This window comes from Sturnira hondurensis, unplaced genomic scaffold, assembly GCF_014824575.4.
Source record: "Sturnira hondurensis isolate 20B ecotype Veracruz unplaced genomic scaffold, ASM1482457v3 Scaffold0021143, whole genome shotgun sequence".
NCBI classification, from domain to species: Eukaryota; Metazoa; Chordata; class Mammalia; order Chiroptera; family Phyllostomidae; genus Sturnira; species Sturnira hondurensis.
The window spans coordinates 9933429-9951954 of NW_028093774.1; the positions used below are offsets into that span (position 1 = coordinate 9933429).

The 18526-nt window shown below is 39.6% G+C and overlaps 1 protein-coding gene across 7 annotated transcripts in view; it reads left to right on the top strand.

The window, feature by feature from the left end:
• The window catches only part of EML5 (EMAP like 5), a 125868-nt gene that overhangs the window by 43471 nt on the left and 63871 nt on the right, over window positions 1-18526 (top strand). For all 7 annotated transcript variants that reach the window (XR_005064362.1, XM_037031603.1, XM_037031604.1 and 4 more), the window contains exons 11-17: window positions 3205-3372; window positions 4029-4135; window positions 4649-4767; window positions 6009-6195; window positions 7149-7254; window positions 9437-9530; window positions 12272-12372. Coding sequence is in view for 6 of the 7 variants with exons in the window: in XM_037031603.1 (XP_036887498.1) it covers window positions 3205-3372; window positions 4029-4135; window positions 4649-4767; window positions 6009-6195; window positions 7149-7254; window positions 9437-9530; window positions 12272-12372 (882 nt within the window). In the remaining variant the exon portion in view is untranslated. The remainder of the gene's footprint in view (window positions 1-3204; window positions 3373-4028; window positions 4136-4648; window positions 4768-6008; window positions 6196-7148; window positions 7255-9436; window positions 9531-12271; window positions 12373-18526) is intronic.

Here is an 18526-nt window from a genome sequence, read left to right on the forward strand (position 1 = left end):
GCTTCAATGGTGTGAGTATAAACTGTTCCTCTTTTATTCCTTTGTGTTAGAAATTTATTTTATGGTAAGGGCTTTTATTTCTAGGCACTCATGAGTCACCTTGAGACTATGTGTAGATAATTAGAGCAGGAGCTAGGCTGTAACTACTGCATATTGAAAGGATTAATAGAAGTATTTTAAGATTCTGTGTTTCCTGACTTTACATATTTGCATAAATTTAACAGTATTACTAGAAAACTGTCTTCTGGATTAGTTATGAAGATGTATATTATTTAATACATTAAGTTGTATTACTGAGCCCCTGGCTGGTGTAGCTCAGTGGATAGAGCACGGGCCTGCGAACCAAAGGATTGTGGTTCGATTCCCAGTCAGGTCACATGCCTGGGTTGCAGGCCAGTTCCCAGCAGGGGACACACAAGAAGCAACCATACATTGATATTTCTCTCCCTCTCTCTTTCCCTTCCCATCTAAAAATAAATAAAATCTAAATAAATAAGTAAATAAAATTATTATTTTTTTAAGTTGTATTATTGAAATTCTTACTTTTAGTAGGGTCAGAAAGATACCTGGGGAGGAAGAATTATGTCTAGAAGTTTTAAGGACATTAAAACATAGTAAATGGGGAAAATGGTTTTTTATATTGCTACAGTTTATTGAAGAGCTTTATCTCATACTAACTTTGTGTTAAAATATACCCTAAAACCAATAAGAAAATAAATGAGATAATCAAAACATTAATATTTTAGTATACTACTTTATCCTACAAGAATTATTATTCTCATATTCAAATTAGGAAGGCTTCTGACCCTTTCAGCTTGCATTGGTAAATGTTTTCTCTGAGACATTTGTCTCAGTTGATAACATGCTGTTTAGGCCTTAAATATTTTATCATTTTCTGTCATGGGTCAGAGTTTTCGTAGTGAAGGGACTTGGAGAGCTTACAGTGCGTCTGTGGTGAAGTGGAGGTGGAGCCCCAGAGAGGGAAGGGGTGCCCCGCCTCCTCTGCCGGCCGTGGGGCGCTCAGGCTCTGGTCTTCTGATTTCAACGCCAGTGCTCCTCATGTCGGACTTTCATCTCCCTTCGTTAGTGACAAGGGTTGCAGCCATGTTCATGCTCTCAGTTCCTGCATTGCCCTTCTTCAGTCCTCTGCAGTCTAGCACTTCAGGGCAAGTGTGTACGCAGAGTAAAGGGGGAATGTGGTGTCTCTTCTTTTCTTTCCTGACTTTCTCTCTCCCAATACCTAATCAATATTTGCAGTGTGCCAGGCATAGGCATGTATAGCAAACAAGATTAACAAGCCCTGTTCTCAAGGGCCTTCCAGTTTATTAGAGGAATTAACAAGTAAATGGGCCGTTACACGTCAGGATGATAAGTGTGATCACAAGGCGGGTAATTACAGGGAATTCTGGAAGCATGTAGGAAGATACGGTGGGTCCTGGTGAGGCAGGTCAGTCTTATGAAAGATATGGTATCTCAGTTCACTTTTAAAGTATCCACTTATCATAGTTAGATGAGCAGTGCTAGTTATTAAATAGTTAGTAATATAATCTCTTTGATTAGGAGTAACTGGCTTCTCTTAGTCTTGTTCCACAACTTCCTTGGGGAGCTGCTTCAGTTCTTCCAGAGGGACCAGTCTTTGCAAAGTCCCAGAGAAAACCGTTTGGACGGGACTCACAGGACAGTGTACCCCTCTCCTGGGGCTCTCACCCAGTGCAGTCACCTGGGGTCGATGCTCAGATCATGCTTCTTCCTCGGCCCTAAATATAGCGAAATTAGTACATCTTAAAAACTTAGAATTTAACTTCCTGGACTTTTTGACTTTACCTCTTAAAGGCTGTCTGAATGCTTAAGCGTACTTAAAGGCCCCATCAAAGGAAGCAGCAGCCAGAGCTCTCTTGGCAGGCCAGTAACTCGTTCTTACACATGAGGGATGGGACTAAGCCTTTCCCTGTTGGACTTTGCTTGGTGACCTGTGGCAAGTTACCCATCTAGAAAGCTACAGACTTCTATTAAGCTTCAAAAATTTTTGATGTCCAAAATAATAGCATTATTATTAAGCCTCAGTAAATCGTAATTTGAGTTTTGGTCAAATCTTTATGCTCAGATTAAGATGGCTATCCCTAAATTCATGGCCAAGGAGAGTTTTTCTCCAGATTTTAACAGAGGGGGCTTTGTCATCCTGACATGCAGACCTTCTGTAACTTAATATAAAACTTTAAAAATGTTTTCAAAAGGAGGCCAAATATCATATATCCAGCATACTTTAACAGGAATGTGTATATGTTGCCAAATAACATGTTTATCTAAGCAGAATGTGGAGAATGTATTCTGAACTTGGAACCACAGAAATGCTCACTATCATGCTGATTTAAAAAACAAAACACAAAGTAAAACAATTCCTTTGCAATTGACAAAATCTGGTGCGTACCACCTTAACCAGGTGATGCAGCCTAACATGGTTAGTGATAGAATGGTGCCCCTTAAAATGGTGTGTTCAGAAGAGCACATCACGGATGACAAAAACACATCATCTGAATCGAATCAAGACACATCAGGTAAAGTCACGTTGAAGGCATTATACAAACTGTAGAGATTTTAAAACAACTGTAAAAGACAGTTGTTGAGACAACCACTAGGTATATTTTATTTGGATTAATATGGCATATTGCATTGATTTTTGTTTGAATCAGTCATCGCTTTTCTGGTGTACATCCCATTTGGTCATGTTGCGTAGTCCTTTTTACATGGTGTTGTATTAAGTTTGCCAGTATTTTGTTGATGACTCAAATTTTAAAAGGATCCTGTGGCTCTGGTGCTGAGACCAGTGGGGGTGGAGTAGACGGGTTGAGTGTCACCTGAGACCAAAAGTCTCCATCCAGGGCATTCAGATGTCTTAATATGAAATCAGTTGATCCCCTTGTGGCTGCAGGCTTTTTTCAAAGCAGTGAGATCGTGGCCTCCCTCACAGCCTTGTGGTTCCCATTAAATTATATTGTGAGTCAGCAGAGCAAAAATTTACATCCCTCAATGTAGACTCATTCATTTGTTTACCCAACGAATATTTGAATTAACATTTTTCCCTTCATCATAATTGAGGTAGTGGAAGGAAGATGCATTGGTTGACAGATCGGAATTGTTTGTTGAGGTGGTATCTTTGTGTGCTGGCATTTGTTTATGAACTGAAAGGAATATTTTTTGTTATAGGGGCCAAATTTAAAAAATATATTGGCCATTCAGCTCACGTAACTAATGTCAGATGGTCACATGACTATCAGTGGGTTATTTCTATCGGTGGAGCAGATCACTCTGTCTTTCAGTGGAAATTCATTCCTGAAAGAAAACTGAAAGACGCTCTTCACATAGCACCCCAAGGTGAGTCATAGGACGCTCTCCCTAAATAGTTTGTCTGTCAGATAACGCTTCAGTAACCCCCAAATAAAATTTCACTGTCGAAATGTGATCTAGCCTCTAAGTTAAGTGTATAGTATATTAGTGGAAATTTTAAAGTGTCGTGTCCATATGTTTAAAGTCAGATGTCACAGCATGGAATTCAAAGTACTTTTGGTTGCATTTTAATTTATCAAATGATGAATGAAGAAACAGTTACATTAGCAGAGCCAACATTTACTGTACTTGAGGGGAGATGGGTATCTAGATTTCGTATATGGGGTTTTCTTTGACAAAGTTATGTCAGTTCATCTATTAATCGTAGTATCTTCTAGCTATTTTTCATGTTAATTACAGGTTATATTCCCCCACATTTGTGCAGACATTTAATTTGGTGTAGCGCTCGCTGGGGAGCCAGTGGAGGGATATCCGGGAGCTGCTGGGTGTGCAGTGAGAGGGGAGGCAGGTGATTGGCAGTGCAGCTTAGTGACGCCTGTGTCACTTGACTGGGTGCTTCCTTTTGATTGTTTTATGGCTTGTCTCCATGTCAGTTGGCACAGTCAGCTCTTCATAATTACTTTTACGGTACTGCTTTGAAAAGGATCTTTAAACAAATAACGCTTCATACTTTAAAATTACAGAAAGCCTGGTTGACTCTAATAGTGATGAATCCGATTCAGATCTGTCTGATGTCCCAGAACTGGATTCTGAAATTGAACAGGAGACCCAGCTCACTTACCGCCGGCAGGTGATTTTCATTATCACGTGATTTTTCCCTGAAAAAAAAACACCTAGTTTCTTCTTCATCTTTCTCCCTGCCGTTTACTCATCTGTTATCTTTTATGGTTTGTAATTTTCTAAGAAGTACATGGCGATTGGTTTCCCCCTTTGAGTTAAAGTACATTTTCGCAAAATGTTCTTTGATAGTAAGTGCTTGATATATCAAGTGTGCCTGTGTTCTATTTGTCCATGGCTTTTCATCACAGTACACTCCTATTTATTCCATTTAAAATATTCTCCTAAGAAGTACAAAAATGTCATGGAACACAAAATACATATTTGTCAGTGTGATGCATAAAAATGTAAATGTGAATTAGTTTGTTCTGTTCAAGGAGGTAAACTTCATGAAGTACTTTCCTATTTAAGACAGTTGTTAAAACTTTAGTGATCAATAGTAAACACAGTGTCTGAAAGTTACATTAGGAATCTGTGAAAACCTTTGTTAATATGTATTCTAAAAATATTTCTACCTCATTTAAAGGTTTACAAAGAAGATCTACCTCAGCTTAAAGAACAATACAAAGAGAAACAAAAAACTGATACTTCTAAAAGAAGGGAGCGGGCTCCAGAGAACAGTATTCGGTTACACTTTGTTCATGGGTATGAAACAGCTGTTTTTCATTTTTATGTTTGCATTTTGCCTGCATTTGTTAGCTGTGTGATTTCAAGCAAGTCGCGTGACCTGTCCGTGCCTCTGTTTCCCACCGGTAAGTGGAAATGACAGGACGTACTTGACAGTGTTCCGATGAGGAGTAAATAAGTGGATAGTCGTGGTGACTTAGAATATTGTCTGGTGCATAATGAGCACCATATAGGTGTTAATCAAATTAAAAATTAGTTTGTCTTATGAAAGTTTTGTATTTGTAGAATTGGATCTCTTATCTTTAAATGAATGAATACATAAAATATAGGGATTATCATCTCCCCTAAATACAAGTGTGTCTAATTTGGAATGATATTGTGTATGCATTTTGCCTTCATATTTTAATTTCAGGAAAATACAGTTTCTGGATTGTCTTAGGACATTTAGCAATACAGGTCTCCCATGTTACCCTGGAACAACAAATTCTCCAATCTGACAGTTTTTTCTCTTCACCCAGTAATCCTCTTCCTACCTGACTGACAGTGCTTTCCAGAATTTCAGAAAGGATTTATTTAGCAAAAGTATTTTTTCTACTTTGTTAATAGGCAGTATTCCTATGCAGTTATGTTATAGGAATTGGTTTTATTTGAAGTACAAAGAAAGGTTGCTGTAAATGGAATTGTAGTCATCGTGTTTAGAAGATTTGGCTGCTTTTTCCTGAATGAGTATAAGATTTTTAAATTATTGTTTAAACTTATTTTTTGGCTATATCTTATATTCTCATAGTTCAGCAATGTGTATGAAAGGCCACCCTTTAAAACTCCGTCCCCACCTCTGCCCTCCAGCCATCATTTCCCTGCACCAAGAGTAGTCACTGTTCCTTCCAGAAATTTGTACGCATATATAGACACATACAGATACTTTTTTTCCTATGCCGTTTCACTTACAAAAAGCACCTGTTTTTGTTTCATAGTGTACAGATTTAGCACTGTGCTTATGTGTGAATGGTAGTGTGCTGTCCATATTTACACGCACCTTGATTTTTTTCATTCAGTAGTATAGCTTGGATTTAGCTCTTTGTAGTGAGAGCAGTTCATAAAAGTTTATGTGATTTGAGATTTCATATTTTGTTCTGATGGCTTAGTATATTGTAAAACTAGACATTGAATGACCCCAGAGGTCCCTGCTTCTCCTCTGTGTGCTCCATATTTATCAGGTAAAGGCCAAAGTTCATATTTTGTATGTTTTCTATATTTAGTTACAGAGGTTATGACTGTCGAAGTAATCTGTTTTATACTCAAATCGGTGAAATCGTGTACCACGTGGCCGCAGTGGGTGTCATTTATAACCGACAGCAGAACACACAGCGCTTCTACCTGGGTCACGACGATGATATCCTCTGCCTGGCTGTCCATCCTGTGAAGGACTATGTGGCGACGGGCCAGGTGGGTCCTTTGGAACCTGTAACGGGACAGAGGGGTTAGGCCTTTGTTTGGCTTTAAAGTTAGATGAGTCCACTTTGTAAAAGACTCTATGCATATGCTTTGTATTCTAGGAAATAAGGAGTGAAGAATTCTTCGGAGTGGGATTTAATTTTCATATTAAAAATAAAATCTGCCACAACTCTTTCCTAGAGTTGTTTTTAAAGTAACTACTTAAAATTTGTGAGTAAAAATCATGGAAAACAAAGACTGGAAATACGGTTTCAAGTGATCCAAAATAATATAACCTATCTAACAAATGTTCTGTGACCAAAAGGATGAGTGTGTTTTTGTTTGACCGCTGTGGTCGGACACCTATTCAGGTTTTACCTAAGTACAAAGCAGCAGTACTGACATAGAAAACACTGAGAAAATCTTAAGTGATACCTCGGTCTATGGACAGTCTTAGAGAAGGATGGAAAGGGGTGATATTTATAGATCGTTGCTGTTTGTAAGCACTTGACTGATTTCTTAATGTATAATTATTTTATTCTCATGTCAACTCAAGGAGGATGGCTCAAACCATTTCCCCCAGATGTTCTTATTTAACTAAAAATATCTTGTTCCCAACTACTTTGTAAGATTTATCTTAATGTCTTAGTGCTCATTATCTCTAGCCTAGGAATACTGCCAATCATCGGTGCTTGGCAAGCGTCATCTTTACTGCTGGAGTATAAGGTAAAATTTAGGAGTCACGTAGTTCTGGGGAGTTTCTAGGCACACTGAGCCTATCCTCACTGGCTTTTCAACAAACGTAAGAAAGTCAGTCACATGTACAGTCTGCTTTATATTTTTCATTTGGTGAGTGTCAATAGCAGATACCAAAAAAAGGCTATATAATCCATTTTATTTTCTTTTAAAAGACATAAAAATAAATTAATTGTGTAAAATTACTTTTTGTGATTCTTCTATTTTAGGTAGGTAGGGACCCCTCGATTCACATATGGGATACGGAGACCATTAAACCTTTGTCTGTGTTAAAGGGATGCCACCAGTGTGGTGTCTGTGCTGTGGATTTCTCAGGTAAGGCTGTTTGCTGTCCTAGCAGGAGCAATCAGAATGCAAAGGCAGCGCGTAGCGTTTAGTCTGAGTGAGTGTCGCTTAGACTTGTCAAATGTGCGTATCCTTAGCCTAACAAATTAGGACTGTGTAAACGTGAGTTTTCTGGCTAGTTTATAATTGTAATTTGATGAGTGTAATTTTTGAACTACTTTTTATTTTTATTTTTATTTTTATTTTTTTAATCCTCACTGAGGATCTATCTATTGATTCCAGTCAGAGGACAGAAGATAGAGAAAGATAGAAATAGAGACAGAGATAGAGATAGCTAGAGAAACATTGATGTGCAGAAACATCAATTGGTTGCCTCCCGAATGTGCTCCCAGCGGGACTGAACCTGCAACCTAGGCATGTGCCATGACTGGGAATCAAACCTGTGACCTTTTGGTTTTGGGGATGATGGTCCAACCAACTGAGCCTCACTGACCAGGGCAATGAGTGTAGTTTTTGATATCCATTAACATAAATTTGTTTCTATTAAAATAAAAATGTTAGTCTACATAACATCTAAGGTCATATCAATTACTATAAGTGGTCTATAGTTCCCATTTGGGCAAATTCTGATCACTGTGTCTTGGAGCCACAGAGTAAACTTTGAAAACGTTTAGGATGAAAGCTGGGAAAGAAAGAGGTGAGACCTGAAATATTTCTTTTATGACATTTCTGTGAAGTGACAATTTCACACTGTCTTATCTAAGTAATTTCAGATCATGTTTGCTCTTCACTGTGCATTTGAAAGTTTCAAAGTTACAGGTAGATCAAAATACAGAAACAGTTCTACAGTGGAAGCCAGGGTGTGGATCAGTTCTACAGTGGAAGCCAGGAAACGGGAAATACCATTAATAGAGCATTTTATATTAAGAAAACGTAAATTTGTGCTGTCTGCTGCTCTGACTAAAGTGGCATTATTCATAGTAGAGATTTGAGAAAATGTATGTATGCATTCAAGAATCTGCTAAACTCAAGAAACAAGAGAATGAATGGCAGACTAAGGGAGTCACCAAGAAACATACCACTGGTAGTGACGATGAACTGATTGGGTTTTTCAAAAAGCATGGCAGATGAACTCCTTTAACTTGACCTTATCTGAGAAGTACTTTATCTGTCCTTCCATTCTAAATGAAAGCTTTGCAGAAAAAGAAGATAAAAAACATGTACAGTAAAATGACAGCAAACTCACAATTATTAACAACCACACCTAAAACAAAAGCAAAAACAAAACAAAAACAAACTAAGCAAACAACTAGAACAGGAACAGAACCACAGAAATGGAGATCACATGGAGGGTTAGCAACAGGGGAGTGGGAGGAAGAGAGAGGGAGAAAAGGTACAGAGAATAAGTTGCATAGATGGTAGGTAGAAAATAGGGGGAGGTTAAGAATCATATAGGAAATGTAGAAGCTAAAGAACTTATGACACATGGACATGAGCTAAAGTGGGGGAATGTGGGTGGGAGGAGGTGTGCAGGGCGGAGGGGAGTGAAGGGGGAAAATGGGACAACTGTAATAGCATAATCAATAAATATATTTTAAAAATAAATAAAATAAGCTTGGTGGCAGAGTGACAAACATTTTATTGTAGTTTCAGCCATTACAACTCATAATAGACACGTGCATACCCATCAGCTTGACTCAGACCCCAGTCACTGGTACAACATGTTCATTACTCATTGTTCGATGATAGTAACAAAGTAATTGGCCTTTACTAAAAATAGTCGTATTAATGGCAATATGAGGTTGTAACCTACATATTGCCATCATTTTCAGTATGATTAACTTTTCATAATCACTCTGAGCTTTTGTATCACAGTAGATTTCTTGTGAAATTGAGTAAATCTTTTCTTTCTTAGTTTTTTTCTTTTCATTTTTTAAATCTCTTTTTCCACCTTTCTGATTGTCCTTCTTTCCCCCACCTCAGCCTGATGATATGGTAAATGAAGTCAGAGAAAATATCAGCAGATATGTTTGGACTCACTGAGAAACGATTCTCCTCCCCTTATAAAGTCTGGTTCTTTTTATAACTGTATACACACCTAACATTGAATGTTACTTTGTAAAATTTTAAATATGGTGCTGGGGTTTTATAATGTGTACTGAATGGTTTTCCTTTTCTGGATGGTAATAGCCAGTGTCTCTCCATTTGGCAGCGGATGGGAAACGTCTGGCTTCTGTTGGAATAGATGACGGCCACACTGTCGTGCTGTGGGACTGGAAGAGAGGGGAGAAGCTCTCAGCGACAAGGTGGGGGAAGAGCTGGCATCTCACAGTTCAAAACACTGAAATCGCTTTGGACTTAAAGTTTTGAAAATTAAAACAGCTTTGAAATCAAGCAAACATGTAACCTTTTTCTACTGCTGCCGTGTTTATCACTGAACCAGTAATATAATCATGGTTAAAAGACAGATGATTTCAGGATTCGTTTTTAAGTTTAATCCTTGAGAACCACTTTTTAATGTAACCACAGTATGACATTGGAAATAGCTATTACCCATTTACAGGCAGAATTCTAACTGTATGAGAAGCTATTATATACCTGTTGGAAAGCATGATAAAAATGTTCATACATTTAAGTGAAAAAAATACATATATAGCACAAAGAAGCTATATAGGTTTTTAACTTTTTTGTTATACTTTTTATTTTCTGAATTTTCTACAGTTAGCATGTTTTTATTTTATGTATTTATTTTAAGATTTTATTTATTCCTCTTTAGACAGAAGGGAAGAGAAGGAGAAAGAGAGGGAGAGAAACATCAACGTGTGGTTGCCTCTCATGCGCCCCCCACTGGGGATCTGGCGTGCAACCCAGGCATGTGCCCTGACTGGGAATCAAACCTGCAACCCTTGGGTTCGCAGGCCCGCACTCAATGCACTGAGCCACACCAGCCAGGGCAAGCATGTTATTTTTATAATGAAAATGCGAACAATTTCTTTGAAGTAGGAAATAGTCAAATGTCAGATTACATGATTAACTGGTAAAACAGCAGGATACAAAGTCAATATTCAGAAATTGAAGGCATTTTTGTACACCAACAATGAACTATCAGAAGGAGAAACTGGGGAAAATTCCATTTACTATAGCAACAAGAAAAATAAAATACCTAGGAATAAACCTAACCAAAGAGATAAAAGACCTGTACTCAGAAAACTGCACAACACTGAAGAAAGAAATTAAGGAAGACACAAACAGATGGAAGCATGTGCCACGTTCATGGACTGGGAGAATTAGCATCATCAAAATGTCCATATACCCAAAGCAATAGATTCAACGCAGTCCCTATTGAAGTACCAATGGCATAGTTCACAGATACAGAGCAAACATTTCAAAAATTTATATGGAACCATAAATGACCCTAAATAGCCGCAGTAATTTTGAGAGAGAAGAGCAAAGTAGAAGGGATCAGAATACCTAATCTTAAACCGTATTACAAGGCCACTGTAATCAAAACAGCCTGGTACTAGAATAAGAACAGACACATACCAACAGAACAGAAAAGTGCAGAAATAAACCCAAGTCTCTGTGGTCAATTAATATTAGGCAAAGGGGGCAGAAGCATGAAATGGAGTAAAAATAGCCTCTTCAACAAATGGTGTTGGGAGATCTGGACAGCTACATGCAAATAATGAAACTTGATCACCAACTTACACCATACACAAAAGTAAATTCAAAGTGGATAAAAGACTTAAATATAAGTCATTACATCATCAAAGTCCTAGAGGAAAACATAGGCCAGTCTTGGGTATTCCACGCAGTAATATGTTCACCAGTATGTTCCCTAGAGCAAGGGACATAAAGAATAAACAAATGGAATCTCATCAAAATAAAAAGCTCTGCACGGCTAAAGAAAACATAAATGAAAAGAGAACCGACTGTATTGGAAAATATATTTGCCAATGACATCTCAGACAAGGGTTTGATCTCCAAAATATTTAAAGAACTCATGCAACTCCACACCAGGAAGACAAACAACCCAATTAAAAACTGGGCAAAGGACTTGAACAGACACTTCTCTAAGAAGGACATACAAAGGGCCCATCGATATATGAAAAAATGCTCAGCATCACTAGCCATCAGAGAGATGCAAATTAAAACCACAGTGAGATGCCACTTCACACCGGTCAGAATGGCCATCATAGAGAAAGCAACAAACAACAAGTGCTGGAGAGGTGGGGAAAAGGGAAGCCTAGTGCACTGTTGGTGGGAATGCGGACTGGTGCAGCCACTGTGGAAAACAGTATGGAATTTCCTCAAAAAAAAAAAAAAAGGAACTACCTTTTGACCCAGCAATCCCACTGCTGGGATTATACCCTAAGAATCCTGAAACACCAATCCAAAAGAACCAATGCACCCCAATGTTCATAGCAGCACAATTTACAATAGCCAAGTGCTGGAAGCAACCTAAGTGCCCATCAGTAAATGAATGGATCCAAAAACTATGGTACATTTACACAATGGAATACTACGCCATAGAAAGAAAGAAGGAGCTCCTACCCTTTGCAGCAGCAATGATGGATCCGGAGGTCATTATGCTAAATGAAATAAACCAGGTGGTGAAAGACAAATACCATATGATCTCACCTATAAGTGGAACCTAATTAACAAACAAGGAAGCAAAATATAACCAGAGACATTGAAATTAAGAACAAACTGACAGTAACTGGAGGGGATAATGGCAGTAAAGAGGGAATGGTTTTCAGGAACATATATAAAGGACACAAGGACAAAACTAAAGGGGGGTGAGATTAAGGGTGGAAAGTGGGGGTGGCTGGGGTAGGGGAGAGTGGTGGGGGAAATTGAGACAACTGTACTTGAACAACAGTGAAAAAACATGAAAAAAACTATCTGAGGTTTGAAAGCAAAAACAAAGTATTCTGGATGTGATTTGAAAGCAGATTTATACTGTATTTTTTATACATGTCTTCAATAATTTTTATTTTCTGAAAAAAAATTTAAAGGAATTAAAACATTTTGGTATTTATTTCAGAGGAAGTAAAGATAAGATTTTTGTTGTAAAGATGAACCCCTGCGTGCCTGATAAATTAATTACAGCTGGAATTAAACACATGAAATTTTGGCGTAGAGCAGGTAAGATAGTGCTTTTTATTTTTTTTAATTTAAGAAATTACTTTTCAAAGTGATTTAGCCAAGTGCAGTGTGATATTGTAAAGTGGATCCTGGAACAGAAAAGAGGCAGTGGCAAAATAGGTGAAATCTGAAGAGAGTGTGGAGTTCAGTTAATAGTTATATATTAATATTACATGTTTGTTTCTTAGTTTTGATAGTCTGTAAAAATGTAAGTTGCTAATATTGGGAGAAACTGAGTCAGGAGTACTGGATGAGATCACCATGTTGTCTTGGCATATTTTATGAAAATCAAAAATTATTCAAAATAAAAAGTTTTAAAAAAGTGATTCACAGTTGCCTTGGTACATTTTAAACAAATATAAAATTTATTTTATCATCATTTATTGGCTGCATTGGTATAGTATTCATATTTGCAAAAGGATTTAACTTATGAAATTAAGCAAGTGATATCCATACTCCTTTTTTCTGTTAAAGGCATTTTCTAAAAAAATTTTATATGCTATAAAATGATGTAGAAATGGAATGTTTTATCTCTTCAGTTATTTTTAATTATAAATTAGTAAGTATGAAAGAAATTCACATTTTAAAATGAAAATGTCTGTCCCAGCTGGTGTGGCTCAGTGGATTGAGTGCGGCCTGTGGACTGAAATGTCGCCAGTTCGATTCTCAATCAGGACACATGCCTGGGTTGCAGGCCGGATCCCCATTGGGGATCTGAAAGAGGCAACTGATTGATATTTTTCTTGTGCATTGGTGTCTATCCCTCTCTTTCCCCTCCTATCCTCTCTCTCTAAAAATAAATTTAAAAATCTTTAATTAAGAAAATATGAGTAAGGCCTGGCTGGTGTGGCTCAGTGGATTGAGTGCTGAACTACAAACTAGAAGGTCTCAGGTTCAATTCCCAGTCAGGGCTCAATTCCTGGGTTGCAAGCCAACTCCTCAGTTAGAGGTGTGTGAGAGGCAACCAATAGATCACAGGTGGCAAACACAAGGCCCACTGGCTGAATCTGGCTGAATCTGGCCTTCCACTCACCTTGTTTTTTCCGGCCTGACACCTTGTTGCTACCCAGGGTGACACCTTATTTCTTCAAGGAGCGCTGAGCTCCTTGCCCCTAATTAAGGAGTAGTTACATGTATACAATCCTAAAATTATATTCAGCCCTTTGAAGGCAACTGTGAGGCTGATGTAGCCTCCGGTGAAAATGAGTTTGACACCCTGCAATAGATGTTTCTCTTCCTCTCTCCCATCCTTCCTCTCCCTCTAAAAATAAATAAATAAGATCTTAAAAAACAATAATTAAAAGGAAAACGTCTCTTTTCCACATAATTAGTGTACTTAAAAAATTCCAGCAATTTGGCCCTGGCTGGTGTAGCTCAGTGGATTGAGCGTAGGCCTGCGAACCAGACGATCGCGGTTCGATTCCCAGTCAGGGCACATGCTTGGGTTGCAGGCCAGTTTCCGGCAGGGGCCAGTTCCCTGCAGGGGATGCACGAGAAGCAACCATACATTGATGTTTCTTTCCTCTCTCCTTCCCTTCCCCTCTAAAAAAGATAAATAAATAAATAAATTCCAGCAATTTGACATCAAAGTCTCAGTATTCTTAAACCTTTCAGGGAAAATACATAAATGTAGGAAGAAGTGAAACATGTATTAGAGAAGAATAGTCTTTTTTTAAAAAATATATTTTATTGATTATACCATTACAGTTGTTCTATTCCTCCCTTCATTCCCTTCCACCCACACACTCCCTCCCCAACCATTCTCCCCCCCTTAGTTTATAACCACGTGTCTCAAGTTCTTTAGATTCTATATTTCCCTCACTATTCTCGCCTTCCCCCTATCTATTTTCTACCTACCATCTATGCTATTTTCTGTGCCTTCTCCCCCCTTCTCCTCCTCCCACCCTCCTGTTTCTAACCCTCCATGTGTTCTTCATTTCTATGGTTCCACTCCTGATCTAGCTGTCCTCTTGGTTTGCTTTTGTTTTAGGTGTGGTTGTTAATAACTGTGTGTTTGCTGTCCTTTCACTGTTAATATTTTTAATCATCTCTTTCTTATATAAGTCCCTTTAGCATTTCATATAATAAGGGCTTGGTGATGATGAACTCCTTGAACTTGACCTTATCTGAGAAGCACTTTATCTGTCCTTCCATTCTAAATGAAAGTTTTGCTGGATAAAGCAATCTTGGCTGTAGGTCTTTGGATTTCATGACTTGGAATACTTCTTTCCAGCCCCTTCTTGCCTGTAAGGTCTCTTTTGAGAAATCCGCTGACAGTCTGATGGGTACTCCTTTGTAGGTGACTGTCCCCTTATCCCTTGCTGCTTCTAGGATTCTCTCCTTCATTTTGGTCTTGGCTAATGTAATTATGATGTGCCTTGGTGTGTTCCTTCTTGGGTCCAACTTCTTTGGGACTCTCTGAGCTTCCTGGATTTCCTGGAAGTCTATTTCCTTTGCCAGACTGGGGAAGTTCTCCTTTATTATTTGTTCAAATAAGTTTTCCACTCGTGGCTGTTTCTTTCCCCCTTCTGGTACCCCTATAATCCGGATGTTGGAACGTTTAAAGATGTCCTGGAGGTTCCTAAGCCTCTCCTCATTTTTTTGAATTCTCATTTCTTCATTCCTTTCTGGTTGGATGTTTTGTTCTTCCTTCTGGTCCATTCCATTGATTTGAGTCCCAGTTTCCTTTCCATCACTATTGGTTTCCTGGACATCTCCCTTCATTTCAATTCGTTTAGCCTTCATATGTTCCTCTAATTTGTGACTATAATCAATCAGTTCTGTGAGCATCCTGATAAATAGTGTCTTGAATTGTGCTTCTGAGAGGCTGGCAATTTCTTGGTTGCTTAGAGTTATTGGCTCTGGGACTTTGAGTTCTTCTTGCGCCATCTTTTGGGCTGTTCGTGCCTGTTCTGTTGCAGGATCGGAGCCCTAAAGTGTTCACTAGAACAGGGCAACTAAGTCGCTGGGTTGTGACAGTGTATGTGGGGGTGGGGTCAAAGAGGGACAATGGCTTCCCGTCTGCCGCCTGCCGCCGCGGCCCCCACCGGCGCCGCAGCCACCACTGTCACCAGGCCCATGCGTTTTGTTCCACTGCATGCGAGTGTGCCACCGCTGTCAGCCCTCCACCACTGGGTTCGCCCCCTGGGGCCTGCGTGGTGCGTCTCACTATGCGCGAATGTGCGACCGTGGTCAGTCTGCCCCACACCCTGACTGGTTCCGGGCTGCCTGCATGCCTAGGTCGGGGGATCTGTCCTGCCTGACCCAGCTCCGCTGCTGGCTCTGCCTCTCTTACCATCCCCGTTGAATGGTTCCTAGTTGTCGGACTTCCATATAATTCAGTTTTCTGGTCTTTGGGTGTGTCCTTGTTCTCCAAACCTTTGTTGTATTCAAACTTGGTTGTGGGAGAAGGCACAGTCTTTCCACCTATGCCTCCATCTTGGCGGAAGTCTAGAAGAATAGTCTTTTTGAAGGCATTTCTCAAGTTGACTTCCAAATTGTAAACCACATAAAACACAAAAGATTTTTCAGACTTGGATTTAATACTTTATCACAAACTTACCAGATAATATTTTATACACATTTCCAAAGTAAAAAGAACTGTTTTCCCATTTGTAATTTTCATTCCTGTACATTTAAGCAGAACTTCTAGTTTGAATATCTAAGTCACTTGGAATTGTAATTTCTAAGCAAGTAATGTTTATTATTTCTGTATTGGAAAAACTATAATATTTTTTTAAATAAGAGACTTAAGGAAAGTAAATAGCCTTAAAATGACAAGGTTTACAGTTCATTAACTTTTTTCCTTAAGTTTGATCAGACATAATAGACCTGAAACTAAACCATAAAAGGATAAATGGTAAGACTTTGGTGTGCATTTCAACCTTCCTCACTTTTGGGGTTCTGGTCCGCAGAGTGTACTAGCCAACTGGGGAATAAGTAACCACTTTATTAGTCTGTTATTTAAATGTCTAAATGCATAGCTTTATGTAAACTAAGTTAGATGACTTAAGCCTGAGGCTTAAGTGGGAGGGAGATTCTTACCTCCAGTTCCATATGTAGGCTTTGAGGGTTCCGAGTTATTAATTATTAGTCTCTCCTCTAAGGAATTCGAACTTTCTTCCATGGCTGACGGGGCCAGTGACTGAAAGCTTTTTGAGGGCAACAGTGACATGACCTTTTAATACTGTGTGTTATCAGAAAACCCAACTAATGAGTGTCTAAACCAGGGGTGGCAAACTCTTTCCATAAATGGCTAGAGAGTAAATACTCGTATTTACTTTCCAGGCCCCAAATCAAGAATATTACATTGGTACTTGTAGAACAAGAGAGAGAAGCCCTGCCCTGCCCTGCCAGTGTGCAACTAGTGCCGTCTACTGGAGACGTCATCTCTGAGATCAGCCTGCTGCAGTGAAGGGAACTGGCGGGTTGGGGTGAGGGGACCATGGTCAGCTTCACTCGGCTCCTCCGGGAGAGTTCTGCCTTCTCAGCTTGGGCAGCTGGCCAGAGGCAGGGCAGCCCCTGGGTCATGACTCCACTGTTAGATGCCCAGCAGTTGCCATTAGCAGAGTTCGCCATTTGTGGATGGTCACCTTCTGAAGCCCTAGGCAGCTGCTAGTAGGCAGCTGTCAATCAGGGAAACAGGCTCGGGGAACAGGTGTGGCCTCAGCAGCTCATGGTGCAAAGCAGCTCCAGTGGGTGCCTACCACCACGCCCGGTGGCAGGATTTGGCCCTCAGCCCATAGTTTGCCCACCTGGCTCCAGATGCGTAGCCTGTGCTCCAAGGAAGGCCAGTCCCTCCACATTTGCACTAGATCCCTTCTCTCACTCAGGGTGATCACCCCCACTCTTCTTCCCTTTCTTTCCTCATCATCAGTTTCCCCCTCTACTGACTCCTTCCCTTCAGCATGCAAGAGTGGTGTTACTTCTCCATTTTAAATAAATACAACCAAACAAAGCCATCTTTTAACACCACCCTCCAGTTACTAATTTCTTACCTGTGTACGAAAACAAGCTCCAAGCAGTGGTTCACCCTTTCACTTGGGAATTTATGTTCGCCTTCTTTCTCTTGAGAGAACTCAGTCTTGTTTTTTGTTTTCCTCCCCCCACTCCACTTAATTGCCCTTCCAGGTTCACTAACAACTCTGGCCCCCATGTTCAGAAAAGACCATCTTCCGAACGCATTTGGAACATGACTACTTTTCATCATCCTCCACGCCACCACCCTGGGCTATGCTCCCTTTATCTTTAGCTCAGGTGGTTGAAGTAGCCTTCTAACTTTTTTCATCCCTGCTGCCCTTCAGTTTACTCTCAATCCAGAAAGTAGAATGAATCTGTTAATAAATGATATGCTGTATCCTGTCATTCCACATCCAAGTGTTTTTCATCTCATGTAGAGTAGAAGTTAAACTCCTACAATGGTCTGTGATGCTGCATTTGACTTCACTGATCCCGTCTCCCATACTGCCTTCCTTACTTTATTTGCTTCTCTGTACTGGCCTCTTGGTTGTTCCTAGTCACATTCTTGTGTTGGGGCCTTTGCACATGCTGGTCTCTCGGCCTCCAACTCTCTTCTTAAATGACTTGCTCTTGCTGCCTTCTTCAGGTCTTCTTTCAGATACCGCCTCGCAGGGAGGCCTTTCTCAGCCTCCTTACTGGAAATGGACCCCTCCTAGTTCTTGACTCCTTTTTATGCTTACATTTTCTCCACGGCATCCATCAGCATCTAACATACTGTACCTTTTACTTATTTGTCATATTTATTGACTACCTGTCACCCAGGAAGTTCCATGAAAGAAGGGAATTCTGTTGTCACTTTCGTTCCGAGCTCTGTCCCTACTACTTTGAGTAGTGCCTGGATTATACATTTCATGAATACGTGAATAATGAGTTCAATTGGAAAAATGGGCAAAAGATATCAATAGGTACTGAGTGGTCAATAAAAATAGGAAAAGATAAATCTCAGTAATAATCAGAGAAGTGTAAGTTAAAACCACAGTAAAATTCAGTTGGCATTTCACATCCCCAGTCTAAGAATACCAAGTGTGCCTAAACAGTAGAAAGGAACTCCTTTTACTGTCATTGGGAGTGGGAGCCGATGTGTCACCTTTGGAGAATAGTGTATCTCCTCTATGTGATGTCCCTGTTGCACGTA